The sequence below is a fragment of the Martes martes genome, assembly GCF_963455335.1.
Source record: "Martes martes genome assembly, chromosome: 5".
Lineage (NCBI taxonomy): Eukaryota > Metazoa > Chordata > Mammalia > Carnivora > Mustelidae > Martes > Martes martes.
Genome location: NC_137892.1, coordinates 83113485 through 83128256, shown reverse-complemented (window position 1 = coordinate 83128256; position 14772 = coordinate 83113485). Strand labels below are relative to the sequence as shown.

Genomic DNA, 14772 nt, shown 5'->3' with positions numbered 1-14772 from the left:
CTTTAAAAGACATTAATACTGGTTCTCTCTAGGTGTAAACATTGTATTTTCTTCCTTTGGTTCCCTGTTTTTTTCTAATTTGTTTTTTATGATGAACACATACTATTTTCGTAGCACGCAGAATAAATCAAGTATACCTTTCCCTCTCATTATAAGAATTAAGACAGAAGTAGAAAGCTAGGTAAAGCAATGTGTTTTCACCTGGCAAGTAATTTCAAAGTCTAGATTCACAATGGAATGTTGGTTTTATTTTTCATGAAAAATGATAAAGTTGAAAATATATGCCAGCAGAACATAAAAACTACACCCAACTGTAATGAGATAAGCACATTTTTTTTTTTTTTAAAGATAATTGATGGCGAATTCAATCCAATTCCCTATGGCTGGGTTGCCTGGAGTCATTCTCGACTTTATTATCACACAATTTTTCTTGACTTAGTATCTTGAAGCTTTGTGGATAAAAAAGTGTAAGGAACATGTGGCTGTTACTATGAGTAATGACTTTTTCTTTTTTCTGGCTGGATCTCTGAGTAGTTTATCATTACTTGTGGCAGCTTTTAAACACAATCTTATCATCTATCTTCATTTTCTCTTTTGTACAGTAATTCCAATTGTCTTTCATTAATTTTTGCATGTTAACCTATTTGGCTTAAGGGGAATTCTCAACCTCAATATTAGTACAAAAAAGAAAATCACATAAGAACATGGGAATTTTTCTTCTAAGAATCATTTTGAGATACTGTTGGCATATGAAATAGCATCCCAAATGGGAAGATAATATCCTTGTTAATCAAAAAACTATTTAAAAACTCAATTAACAGAACATTATGCTATATAATTAATCTTCATTGCATTTCAATGATTTCCAACCCATCCCCCCCCCCAAGCAGTTAATAAGTCTTTGGATTCTATAGTAATAATCAATAGGGTAAATTTCATAATATGAAGTCAGCTAGCCAGAGCAGATAATCAGACACTTTACCTCTGCCTGAAACAATTAAGTCAACATCATCAGAAGTCTCTTTTATTCTAAAGGGTTGGATAGGCAGAGCCTATTTTGCATTCGCCAGCGAAACAAACAAAAAAAGAGGAAACATTCATGTGGTCTGGCTTTCAAGAAATCAGGGGTGAGGAAAGTAAAGTGAACAATACAGACAGTTCTGAGAAAGAATTAAATTACTGAGAATCTGGAAAAACAGATGAGTGGAGATCTGGTCATGTTGAGATAAGCCACGTGGATAGCCTCAAACTGGCTCTCTCAGAAGTACGAGTGTCTAGACTTGTACCCTGGCTTTATAATCAAGAGAGTTTGGGTTCATATACGTTAAAAACTTCTCCCCCTCTTTTCAGGAGAGTAAAATAAAATTTGTTGTAAAAACTTTAGAAAGTGAAAAATGATAAAAGGAGCAAATCTACAAGACACTCAACATGCACGATCCAAAATTAATCATGATAAATCTTGCGGTGTGTTTCCTTTCTGACTTCAGGAACACTAATATATGTCTGATCATATTACATACATGTGACCAATACCTTGTCAGTGCTGGGGATCAGCAGAAAGCAAATTCCTAGCTTCTTGACTTATATTTAAATGTATATTCCTCCTAGGCAGACTCACACATAGGATGAAATGAAGCATTCTTCAGCTTATTTGCTTGATAGAGGGTTTTCATTTTTATACATTAATCTTCTTAATTGTGACGCTAGTCAATTAGTGCCCTTTTAGTATATGATTTTATTCTGAACTGTTCTGAGTATAGATGTCTTCTTTCAGCAAGGGTATTAATGAACCTTAAGGGTAGGTCATTCCACTGTATAAAGGTTTACCATATTAATACGAATCTCTATCCAATCCTCTATGTCCTCTCTCTCCGACCTAGTTCTATCAACTCCCCCAAAACAACAAACGGTATCGGAAGAGTATGGAGGGAGGGAGAGAAAAATAAATCACTTCTTTGGAAAGCCCCCCTTTGACCTGTGCTCCTGGCTGAGAACTTGATGGTGTAAGAGAGACACAGCCATCTCCTTTACAAACCCCCAAATATATTCAGGGATTAATAATTCCTACTCTGTATGCCAAACTCATAGGGATGGCATATTGAGTTTTCTGAAATGTCTTCCCAGAACACTGAGTAAATCTTAAGAAAGGAAGTCATATTCTAAAAACACCTGGAAATCATCTGCATTATCGAAAGCTACAGATAATGGGTCTCTCACATAATTTGGTCATAAATTGGTTATTTTTGAAAAGGGTAAGTGCTATGTGCTGGGAGCCTACCCTGGGCCGAGTACTCGGGTAGACACCTTGCAAACGCAGTCTGGAAGTTTTCCAACAGCTTGCAAGGTAATAAGAAAAACTGAGCCCCAGAGAGATTGAAATACATGGTTTGCTGATTTTATCTCTACAAATACCAAACAGGCAAAGTCACCTCCACGTACCATTAGTAGACAGAAGGAAGTAGGCTGCATTCTGCTGAGGGAGCCATCTTATTTTATTGATTTTTTCTTCTATTTCTAAGCTCTTCAGGTAATCGAACTCGGGTTCATGGCTCTGGAATGTGCTGTAAACATTGTATTCACCCCTACGATGAACCTGATTTTTACTCTGTAGGAAGAGGAAAAAAAAAACACACACACAGAAGATGAAATCACGTAAGCCAACTACAAATTCACCAATTCCTTCTTTTTGGGGGCAGAGTTACTGGGGTGGGGTGAGCAGGCCAAGTCAGTGTAGAATGAGGGCAGAACCAAGGCAACAAGTTTACCTTAGCTTATTGGCCTCCCCAGCATTTGATCACAAACCCCTGTTGGTCAACACTGGGACCTTCAATATAAAACCATTTATTTATAAATTATATGCATGAACTTCTGCACTAATATATGGTATATATAACATACACAGAGGACTGGATATTAAAATAGGATCATTTAAAAATACATATCACCGGAAATTCTAATCTTTTCTTTCTATGTCCTAATGGATGTCTTGGACACCCTTTGGAGTGAGCCATCCCACACCCAAGTCCATACCTCTATTAATCCCTCACAAAGACTCCAAAGCTATGGCATCTGTACCTTTCGCTGGCCTTTTAAAATCTTACCAGATCCTTGGAGAACCTCTGAGAGGTCAGCAGTGCAGGGAAATGGACAAGAGAGGCTCAGAGGTACTAAAATGACCTCTCCAAGGTCACACAGCTTATACACAGGAGTTGGTCATCAGATCTCTCCCTCCCCCCATTTTCTTCTGACATGAGTGACAAAACAGACATGAGTACAGAGATGCCACCGGAGTCCCTGGAAGGACTGTCAGACTCTACCCTCTCCGCCCGCCCGTTTCCCCCCAGCTCCCTTATGCACAGTGCCCACAGTGGGAAATACATTAAGGATGCTATAGTGAAACTTAAAGGAAAGGATCTGTGGAAGGGGGAAAGGGTAAGAAGAAGGGTGGAGAGGAGGACAAAAAAGGTGTTAAAGAAAAAGGAGAAGGGAAAAAAGAAGAGGGAGTTTTTATTTCAGGTGTTTTAGGAACTTATCACCAAGAGCTTCCAGATTCAGGCTTTGCAAAACTGTGCTCACGAAGTCAAATTCAGGTCTTACTGAACATGTGTTGCGCAAGCTGGATTCTGAGGAAAAGGCTCAATTAAAAAAAAATCATATTTCTGGATGGATATTGAACATCCAAACCCAAGTCTCCATGTACTCAATTTGATGGGTGATGGTGCTGATGGTCTGTATTGAGCATATTTTGAGGGTCCTAGGAGCAAATTCTCCAGGGGTGGAGCGTGCCTCACACAAGTCAAAAGCAGGCTTTGCTTCTCAGGCTTCGCGTTCATTCCAACCCCAAGTCTCGCCACAAAGCAGAACACCCAACTGTACGATCCTTTCATCGACGTCTATATTTTTATTAAACAAAACCATCCTCCTTTGGAATATGTGTTCCCCTTCTACTACTGACTCAGGCTTCCCAAAGAGGTCAGTCAATTAAAACAGGTGAAACCTGGTTCCCCCATGGTGGGTATTAGGGAGGGCACAGATTGCATGGAGCACTGGGTGTGGTGAAAAAACAATGAATACTGTTATGCTGAAAATAAATAAAAAATTTAATTAAAAAAAACAAACAAACAGGTGAAACCTATAAGAGTTACCGGAAATCGTGGCACAGATTAAGATGGGCAATGTGCTGCCTAGGGTAATTTATGTTAAATAGTGGCTCTGGTTCTTCTTTATCATCACTATGGACCTAATTGGATTTTCTTTTAAAACAGAAGAAGGTTTTTGAAAATCAGTTTTAAAAGGACTTTAAACGCTGATATCCTGCTTATACTACGAGACAGCCAGTCCACCTTAACAATAAATTTATAAGAATGCTGATTTGCTACCATCCAAATCAGACTGTCAAGTGTGTGTAGTATGTGCCAGACCAATTAGCACTCGGCAGCTCTGGAAAAGCAGGAAAAATTCCAGGTCACGAAGAGCTATTAGTTCCTACTTGCCAACCACATTTTCGTGTTTCCAGGGCCAATGGAATAGGCCTGGTGCCTGATTTAATGCTGAACACTTGAATTTATACAGAACCCCGAGGGATCATGATGCCCTTATAGAAATTAATTGCAAATAATGTGCAATTACCAAATATATCACCTCTAAATGAGGCTTTCCTTTTTTTTTTTTGAGGGGAGGGGGAACATAAATGGCTTTGAGGCACAAATCAGGCTTTCAACTGCTCGGGAAGTCTCTTGTGAAACCTTCTCCTGCAGTGGGCCTCCCCCTGCCCTGGGCCTGGTGAATCTGAGAGGCAGGTGGTAACAGATGGGAGAGGTCCTAGAACACACACGGGCCTGCTGGAAGCTCCGGGACCGTGCCAGGGGAGGCCAAGGAAATCAGATTGGGCCGAAATTCCCTTCTGACAAAAACAGAAGCAGACACACAAAAAACTCAATTTATATGAAAAAGAGAAACAATTCCTAGTGGGAACCAAGTCTCAGTAGGAAATGGGCTTTTTGAGATTCAATTCACTGTAAGTTCAAACTCCTGGTCAGCATGCACACAGCACGGAGCTCCAGGGACCTTTGTGACACCTGCAGTAAAGCACTGGTCACGTGCATCGTCGAGATGACACCTGGTGGGATCTCACTCCCTTTGGTAGGATGAACTAACACTATCTTCTCTACGGACCCCAGGTATCCTTTTCACATCTGTTGGCAAAGAGCTGTTTTTTTGTTTTTTCCCTCCTACATATTCTGCAGGATCATCTGAAATTGGGAGACCTTATTTCAATGGCTGGAAGAGAAATCCCACTCAAAGAGGAGTTTTCGGCTCAACAAACAGCCATGGAATTTCACAGGTCAGATGGGAAGTGAGGTCATTTTGAATGTGCAACACCCGGGTTGGGCCAGGTTAGGCCATGCCCAGAAAAGGCTCTATTATTAGGTGCTTTTAGGAGCCTGAATGTGGAACTGTTGATGTTAATGACTTTTTGGCAGTTTTTAGTTTGCTAGCAAAGCAGCAAGGTTAAGGGCGACACATGAGGATTAAGGAACAGTAGGAGACCTCCTTTAAAAAGAGAAGAAAATGGGCATTTTGCATTCACTGCCACTTACCTCCTGCTCTCGTTGAAATATTACAACCCGACCCCCCTTGTCCCCTGTCGCTAGTAATTCTCCCGTGTGGTTGAATTCTACCGTAGAGATAATGTCAGCTGAAAAGGAGAAGACAAAGGCAATTAGAGTAACTGCACACTTACTTTGAAACGATAGATAATAGATATACTTTTCTGTGCATTGAAGGGCTCTAGGCTTTGTCTCTGCAATGGAATTTACAAGGATTTGATGCTCTGTATTTTAAGCGCCACGAGAAGTGGCATTTGAGAAAGTCAATTTCCGAGATGCCCACACTGCAGGGTGGGCTCTTGGAACATCTGGAGAGAACAAAAGGGAAAAACACATGCAGACCCTTTTGTTAGGGGCAAGAGATAACGCATTTCTTTAATGGCTCCAGGAAATGGCAATTTTTTTTTTTTTTTTGAGAATTTCTACTCCCCACGGATCTTCTACCCACCCAGGATTTTTTGCATTCTCCTTCCTTCTACACAGAGAAACTTCCCCAAACAGGTTTCAGGCATGGCTATTCAGACGCAGGCTGAGGACTGTGACGCACACGGCTGGGGGGCCTGGAAGCTCAGACATGGAAAATGAAGGGACGGAGCAGGAAGACTTCACTGGGACACTAGGAGGCAGGAATTCAGGAGGGTCCCCACAAATGCTCCAGCTTGACCCATGCTCCCTCTTCCCTGGCGAGCCCAACACACCCTTCTGGAAGAGCACATCCTTATTCCAACCCCAGGAGCAAGGTGCTGAGAAACAGGGTCACAAGGTCAGAGGGGAGAGGGCAATTTGTACTCTGTATTTCAGAACGAAGAAAATACACAGGCGCCAGGAACCCAGATCACAGATAATTGCTGAAGGAATGCCAGCCTGCCAGGTCTTTCTTCAACCCTGGTTACCCTGGAGGAACACGGACAGGTAAATTACCTATGATTGGATTTATTAGGGCTATTTTTAGAAAAAATGTCAGAGGTTAATTCCTCTGCAATTATTCTCCTGCAGGGCTCCAACAATTGCTACCAAGAGTGCAAATGAGTTAAAAAAAAAAAAAAAAAAGAGGCAGGGGAATTATGACGATGGCCTTTGACAGAGGAACATTCTCAAGATTATGTCCATGTGAGGAAAGCAAAGGGGAAACAGTGAGGTAGAAAATGAAGGCAATTACTCCTGAATAATTCAAGTCTCAAATCTCACTTTAATATCATTTCAGGATTTTTTTTTTTTTTGTATGACTGGTTTATTCAGGTAAGTTGTGTAAAATTCTCCACTTTGAATGGAATTACCCTGTTCCATATATGAAAATGCTTCCAATGGTCATTCTTTGTGCAGAAGTAAAACAAGCAAGCACAGGCCACAGACACTTTCAAGCAGGGCACATTTAAAAGAACAATTCATGATTTCCTGTTTTGGCCTCTTAGATGTCTGACCCCAGGGGCAGCAAATTCAAAGCCCCATAGAGCCATGGGGAGCCAGGGTGTGAAGCAAACCAGGTGAGGTAGAAAGCCTGTGGCCCCTTTTTAGGGTAAGTGGCTACTCAGCTTATGCCAATTGTGGATATGAAATATTTCATGTGTTGCTGGGTTTTTACATTTCTTAAATTTTTAAAAAATAATTTTTATACTCAATCGCTTCTATTTTATATTTGTCAACTTTTTTTTTTTTTTCAAAGCCATGACATTAAAAAAAAATAATCTCGTCTGTGGGCTGAATATGTTTTGTGAGTCATGAGTCTATGACTTCTGGTCTACCAAGTCTTTCTTCAGAAAATGCCACCTCATTCCTTACTGATGATCTCAACTAGAACTCTAGTCTGTCCACTCAGGGAGCCTCCTCCAAATGAATGCAACTTCAAGGAAACACAATCTAAGCTGTGTGGTTACTCTGTTCCTGATCCAAGTTCGGAAGCCCATTTCGGTAACAAGTGCCCATTGCGGAGTAAGCAAGCCCAGCGAGGCTGGGAAGCCGGCACCACAAGTGAATTACTAGACCACTTTCCTTTGTGTATGTATGTTAGCAAAGCACTTTCAGGTAAAGAGGAGAGAAGGAGGCTGTTCAGAGTTTGCAGCCGCCTCAGAATGTCCTGGGAAAGCACTTGAGCGCTAGGATATGATTCTAACACTAGTGCCTGCTTCTGGCTTTTCAGTGAGCGGTGAGCAACGGGGCTATTCACAAAGCTTCCTGACTTGCGCAGAAGCTGAAGTGGACGTGGCTATTTCTTCTCACTTCAGGCTTCTGTCAGGTACCTCTGCATGAGGCAAAGCTCTCAAACTGCTGAAGACATAAACACTTCCCTGAAGGAAAGAAGGGTGGGGAGGCTGGGTATATTCGATACCAGAGTCACACTGAGGTCTTTGGGTCCAACAACTGGCTTAACTGCAGTCTATACCCTTCCTGTAAGCACTGTTGACACAGGCTCCAGAGTTCGAGAAGGTGCACTGGGAACCAAAAGATGGGCCTTCCCTTTAGTGAAGTTGGGTATCAGAAGGAAGAGTTAAGTACCTTTCCCAAGGTCAGTCTCTGTCTCAGTTTCCAAGAAAATGTTATCCCAAGGGAAACAAAATTCCACTCCCCCAGAGATGACATACACATTTGTCCTTTTGTCCAGACTCTGTGAAAATGCCTTCACTCTCCTTTTGGGGGTACACAGGTCAAAACAAGGTAGGGCTCAAGCTCACAGCTGAGCCACATGATCCAAGCTCATGTTACTAGAATTCTGCATTATGAGGGATCCAGGCATGGCCCCGCTCCTAAAAATGTCCCATTTATTTTCCAAGTGTTGTAATTATTTGTGTTATGCCTCCCTCAAGAACTTGTAAGAGAGGGGTGCCTGGGTGGCTCAGTGGGTTAAGCCTCTGCCTTCAGCTCAGGTCATGATCTCAGGGTCCTGGGATCGAGCCCCGCATCAGGCTCCCTGCTTTCCCTCTCCCACTCCCCCTGCTTGTGTTCTCTCTCTTGCTGCGTCTCTGTCAAATAAATAAATAAAATCCTTTAAAAAAAAAAAAAAGAACTTGTGAGAGAAAGGATGATTGGCATGGCAGGATTCTCAAATTCTTTAGTCCTCTTGCCAAGACCTTAGCTTTATGTTAATCCTGCCACTCGGGTGGTGTGTATGTTAGGTTGTTTATACCAGCCATTGTCTACCTCCCTCCAGAGCACAGGCCACTGTGGTTCGAGTTAATACCTGTTTTGAACTTTCATGTTTCCGGACTCATTTATCATTGCTAAGCCCGTAGGTGCAACCAGAATGCCTTACCGCCCCATCCATCTCTGCAGATCTTCATCTAGGACTGTTTAATAATTGATGCCAACCTCATGAATCACCCCACATTCCAATTTCAAGACACTCAAACTTCTGATACAAATACTCTTGTCTGCAACAGGCTCTGGGTAGAGCAGCTGAAGTCAGAAAAGCCAGGCTGCTCCAGGTAAAATAGCTCTTGTTGAGTATAGAGAAGACACGGCGGTAACCAGCAACTAGCAAGCCCTACGACAACAACTTCATCTGAGATCACGATCAAAAGTAATCAATTCATCAAGTTCAATAGGACGTTCACCTTTAAATGACATGTGTACATGACAACTCATTTTATCAAATGCCGAGCGAAATCACACCGTTACTTAAGAAGCTGTAAACTGGGGCATTTTCCCGTCTGTTCTGTAGAGATGTGGATGAAGTGCACGTTTTTGACTACAAACAAAAACCAGAGGCCAAAAGCAGTTATGGAGGTCAAATGTGTTAACATGATTTTTTAAACGGAAACCCTGGGAGGTAGCATGTTTGCCCTGTTCCACATTTCTGTGTGCTGATTTCATTTCCACAAGATGGTGGCCCGGTAACCCCATTTCTAGTTCAGTAGGCACCACTAAGCCTGAGTTTTTCTTTCTAAATCAATCTTTGCATCTTACAAAGGTTCCAGACTAGTAAATTCATACATAAAGTCTCCATTTACCTGAATAATGAAACTGACTTGGCCCTTAGATGCCTATGATGAGGCTGAAGAAATGGAGGGAACCTCCAGCACATGCCCTAGTCTCTCACGGCTCCATGCGGGGCTGGAGTCCAAGCAACGCCTGGGCTGAGCACAACGATTAGGTGATGTACCATCCAAAGAGCAGGGGGACAATTTCGATAAAATTCTGGCTCAGTTTAGGCCTGGAGAGGACCTAAAGCCAAATCCTCGGTGGGACAAGGTCTTACTGACCAGGTCAGGAGCACTGGCCTCGTCACATCAATCATAGAGTGCACATGAGAAGGTAATGCAATTTAGCCTTCAGAGCCCATTAAATGTTTTATCTCTCATCTAAGAAACATTTGGGAGGTAATACTATAAAGTCATTTACTCTACTGAGGTCAGCTAGCCAGTTCTGTCCACTCAGTACTGGGCTGTCTTCTGGATGGTAAGTTGGGCTCTAGGCAGATCTGTCTGCTTCTGTATCGAAGAGGAGGATGTGGTCAGCCAAGATGGGAAACCAGTGTCATAGTGGATTACAATGGTGAAACATGGTGGTGGTGGGAAAGTTTGTGTTGAGAGGGATTTGGGAGGTCATGTGCAGGCGAAGGGCTCTGATTAATTGGAACTGGGTCCTGAGTTGCACAGCGAGGGACAGGGGGCAGCATGTGTACCCTTTGTGGTCACTGCCTAGGGGCTTGTAGTTAGATTGGCAGTGACTCTGTGGCTCATTAGATAAACAGGGGAGTCTCAGGCTCCCAGCAGGTATTAAAATTACTCCTTCCATCTGCATAGAACTGTGGCCTCCTTCTTGGGCTCTGGTTCACAGCCCAAAGTCAGCATCCATTTTTCTCGGATAGGGTTTTCTCTGTTAAGTTTTGATAAATGAAATAGTGTGTTGGAATATAGTTTCCATCAAAATAGGGGGACAAAAGGAGGTCTGGTTATGGCCACACAGGATATGCGCAAGTATGGCTAAGGGGATTGGGTCAAAATGGCCTAGTTCTTGGAAAATTTTAATACACTCCAAAATTTAAAAAAAAAAATGAGGCAATAAAACAGTAGATATGCAATGACTGCCATTTTTAAAAAGTATTCTCATTTTAAAATATATCTTTTTTAACTGGTAAAGCAATATACGATTAAAACTCCCTTTAATACCAAGATAATGCTTAAAATATAAAATGAAATTTCTCTTACAATCTGACTCCCCAGAAAATAATAATTAATTCCTATAAGTACACACACACACACACACACACACACACAATTTCAGACTGAAGTCTGTCAGCCAGAGTCCAGAATGATGTTTTAGTGTAAGATGTGAATGATTTAACTTATTATAATCTTTTCCTAATTTTTCAGGATTTTATAAATTTTTTTTAATCCAGACTATCCACCTTGAATAACTTTTAACCTGTGAACAATTTTAATTGGTTTTCAAACTGAATACAATATTTTAGCATTTATCTCAGTGCTTCTGTAGACTTAAAAAAAATTTCTTCCTAATTTCCCAGAAAGTAAAATTCACTCTTTGTGCCATACAGCTTTAGGAGGGTATCCATGATGCCCAACCATGATAGAGAAGTTTCCAAATGTTAAAAACCATTATGTAAGGACAGAGGCTTCATACTGTGGTCTCTATGGATAGGGTTCGGTGGGGAACCAAAGCTCCTTCCTCACTAGCGAGAGTCAAAGATTTCATTTTTTCCTCTTATTGTTTAGATATTATCATTGTTGAAAATTGTGTCCTCAGAGTGGCAGGAAACAAAACTCACCAACATGCCTTTGTTAGCCCGTATCACAAGCTTGGCTTATGCATGAGGTTTTCTGCCCGTGGAGTCAACGTTTGCTTTGTACTGAAACAGAACTGTGTTCAGTCCTTCATTCAGGAGTAGCATTAGCTTCTTAAGTTGGTGTATTTCTCACATTCCTGTAGCTCGGTTCTAGTGACAGAAGTAGTAGATACCATGCACTGAGCAGTGAAAACAAGTGGATCTCATTTTGCTCACCAGTTTTATTTATTGGCAAGAGCTGCCCAGGGAGAAAGTTTCTGATATCATAGCTGGGCTTGGTGGGAGATTGTGACGATCCGTTGGCGAACGTCTGGCATGGGTATGGAAGGAGCCAGTACACAGGCCACGTGCTTGCAGTCATGACCTTCTGTGTATCATACACACTCACTGACTGAGCCAGACTTGATACCCTTGTCACCGGATCAGTGCCTGCTGTTTAGATCCTGAATCCTTTTCCTTTTATTTGAATGTAATGAATTCTGTGCATATTGGTTTTAACTTCCATCTGGCGCTGGTATTCCTCCTACATCAAAGAAAGCAGGTAGAAGGGTCCAATAGTCCCCATTCCCAAGATCTTTTCACAAGCGCTGCTTCCTATGCAATGGCAAGCACAGTGCTGGAAAATGGGCGTGGGTTCAACGTCAGCCTGCCTGGGAAGACCAAGCATATTAAGGGCAAGCAGGGTGTTAGGGCAGGTATTCTCGGTTAGCTACTCCTACCCGGTCTTTCTCCCTTGCCTGTTTCCCACTACAGAGGCTGAAAAATCCAGATTCTTGCTTCCCAGACTCCCTTGTGTCTAGGGGTGGCAATGGGAATGAAAGATGGTCTGTGAGGCACACAGGCAAGTCTTCTGGGGGGCCAGGAGGCAGAGATTCTGGGAAGAAGTTTTTCTCCCTGAATAAAAGGAAGGAAGCAAGTGAGGTGTGGTCTTCTGGTTATACTGACATACTCCTTGTGTACAGCTGCCTATTTTTTTTTTTTTAAGATTTATTTATTTGAGAGAGAGAGAGAGTTTAAGCAGGGGGGAGGGGCAGAGAGAGGGAGAGAATCTCAAGCAGACTCCCCACTGAGCGTGGAGCCCAACATGGGGCTCGATCTCACGACCCTGAAGTCATGACCTGAGACAAAACCAAGAGTCAGATGCTCAACCAACTGAGTCATCCAGGAGCCCCCATACTACTGCTTTCTCACGTGATTTTATGTGGCCGTGATATGTGAAGCTGTGGCAGCCATCATGTGACCATGAGGTGACAGGGCAGGAGGTTGAATATGAGAGAAGAAAGGGACAATGTCCTTGGTGATATCACTGAACGGCAAAACCTACCTCAGGAAGAGCCTATGTCTGAGCTTGTTAAATAATACATACCAAGCGGTAAAAGCCACTGCCAGATAGATTTTCTGTTATTTGCATCTAAATGCATACTAACAGACATGTCTTTCCATCTTTGTTTTCCTCATAGCACTTTGCACAGGGCCAGACTATTAATGTAAGCTGAATTGGGAGAAAAAAAAAAGATTCTTGGTCCTGCAGCCTCTGTGCACCAACTCTCACACACACATTTTCATGTCAGTTTATCACGTGACCAGTGTTCATTCATACTTGCTTAGTTCCCGGCATTGAGGTGGTTTGTTTCTCCCCCTTCCCCTGTGTGGAAATGGTACATTACTTGTTCGGCCATTCAGATACAAAAGCAGCCTATTGAGATAGAAGCATCCCCCCGCCTTCAATTGATCATGGAGTCCATCATAAAATTATGACTTCAAAGGGACCAAATCATGCTCTCTGTAGGAGCTAAGTTCTCCCGGTTAAGTCTGGGGAGCCCGCCATGCTTGCTGAGCTGTGAAAATCCAGATGGTGGGAAGCCAGTGAGTAACGAACGCCATGCTGTTTCTATTAAAATGCACAAAGCTTCCCCACACTGACCAAATCCCCAGCACTAACCAGGTGTGGTTAGTGGGTTGATGGAGGCTGCCTTTCATTCAAAACAGGGTCCTACCACACAGAAGCTAAGAAGAAAGTTCCTGTCATTGGGACAAGACCTGCCCAAAGGCAAAGTAGTTTTAAAAATTCTAAGTCCTCCAAACAGAAAAATCCAGTGGGAAATTGGTAGCAGTCCAGACTTGCCTACAAGCCTGCATGGTTTATAGTGGAATCTTCTGTCAAGGTATCTACCATCTGTTTCCCACTCTCTCAGAAAGCATAGGAGTAATTAACTGCTCGGGCAATGCAAACTCTGTCAATCATTCAGCTCTATTATCTCACAACATGGGTCATCTAGCACGGACCCCAAAGTCTGAGGGACTCTGGGTCTGAAATAAGAAAGTTAATCACGACTGTGGGTCTCTACAGGATGATCTGGGGCAGGCAATGTGCCACCCAAACACACATGACGAGGAGTCTGTTTGGCATGTCTTTGGTCAACAATTTTGCTGTGCCAGAGGCTCTCAAGTCAGAAAGGTACTGTGCCTGCCTTGTGGGAATGAAATGTCCACATGTTTGTGTGTTGGCTCCAATTTTATTTATTTTGGGAAGCCTTGTAGGACTTCTTCCAAAACCCAGATGGCCTCCTTTACTTGGCAGCTCCACTGTTCCCCATTCTTCTCCTTCATAACAACCTTCACCACTTACCATTAGGACTTATAACAGTAATAGGACAATTTTAAATGTCTTTCTCAGTCTCTGAATTGTGAACTCCATAAGGAACTTACTCATCATTGAACTTAGGCTTAGTGTCTTAAGATGTGATGGATGCTTCTCCATTTTTTTCTTTAATCTATCACTGAATGAGAGCTACAAAGAATCAACACCAAATGGGCCACCATATAGAGAATAACCCTAAACAAAGTGTCAACAAACAAAACATTTATGTTGGAGGAATATAAGAAACCTATTTTCAGGGGTGTGAGACAATGGGATGTTCTTGTTTGGGGTATTGTATGACTTTAGAACCACAGAGACTGATCAGTAAAGAACAGGTTTAATCCTAAAAAGCCTTTGTCATATTGCCAGAGATTTAAGGGTCCTGTGAATCACAGGAAGAGAAAACATCAAATGGGTTAGTGAAGAGAGGGTATTAGGAGAGGTAGCAATGACACACCCAAAGTGGATTTGGAGCAAATAGGTCTGAAATGCATGGAATCTATTTAGTGAACACCTGCTATGTGCACATCATTGTGCTGGGTGACAGGTATATGCTATAAACAAAACACATATGGTCTTTGCCTTCAAGAAGCTTTCAGCCTGGAGGACTGGAAGCAGTGTAAACAGGGATATGGTAAAAACAAAAAAAAGTTGAGGGGCGCCTGGGTGGCCTAGTGGGTTAAAGCTGCTGTCTTCGGCTCAGGTCATGATCTCAGGGTCCTGGGATCAAGCCCCGCATCGCATCAGGCTCTCTGCTCAGCAGGGAGCCTGCTTCCTCCTCT

At 42.4% G+C, this 14772-nt stretch overlaps 1 protein-coding gene across 3 annotated transcripts in view; it reads right to left on the bottom strand.

Moving 5' to 3' along the window:
- PPP2R2B (protein phosphatase 2 regulatory subunit Bbeta) overlaps positions 1-14772 on the bottom strand; it is a 420374-nt gene that overhangs the window by 104277 nt on the left and 301325 nt on the right. For all 3 annotated transcript variants that reach the window (XM_080803440.1, XM_080803442.1, XM_080803441.1), the window contains 2 exons: positions 5601-5698; positions 2440-2605 (listed from right to left, as the gene is read on the bottom strand). In XM_080803440.1, the coding sequence (XP_080659566.1) occupies positions 2440-2605; positions 5601-5698 (264 nt within the window). The remainder of the gene's footprint in view (positions 1-2439; positions 2606-5600; positions 5699-14772) is intronic.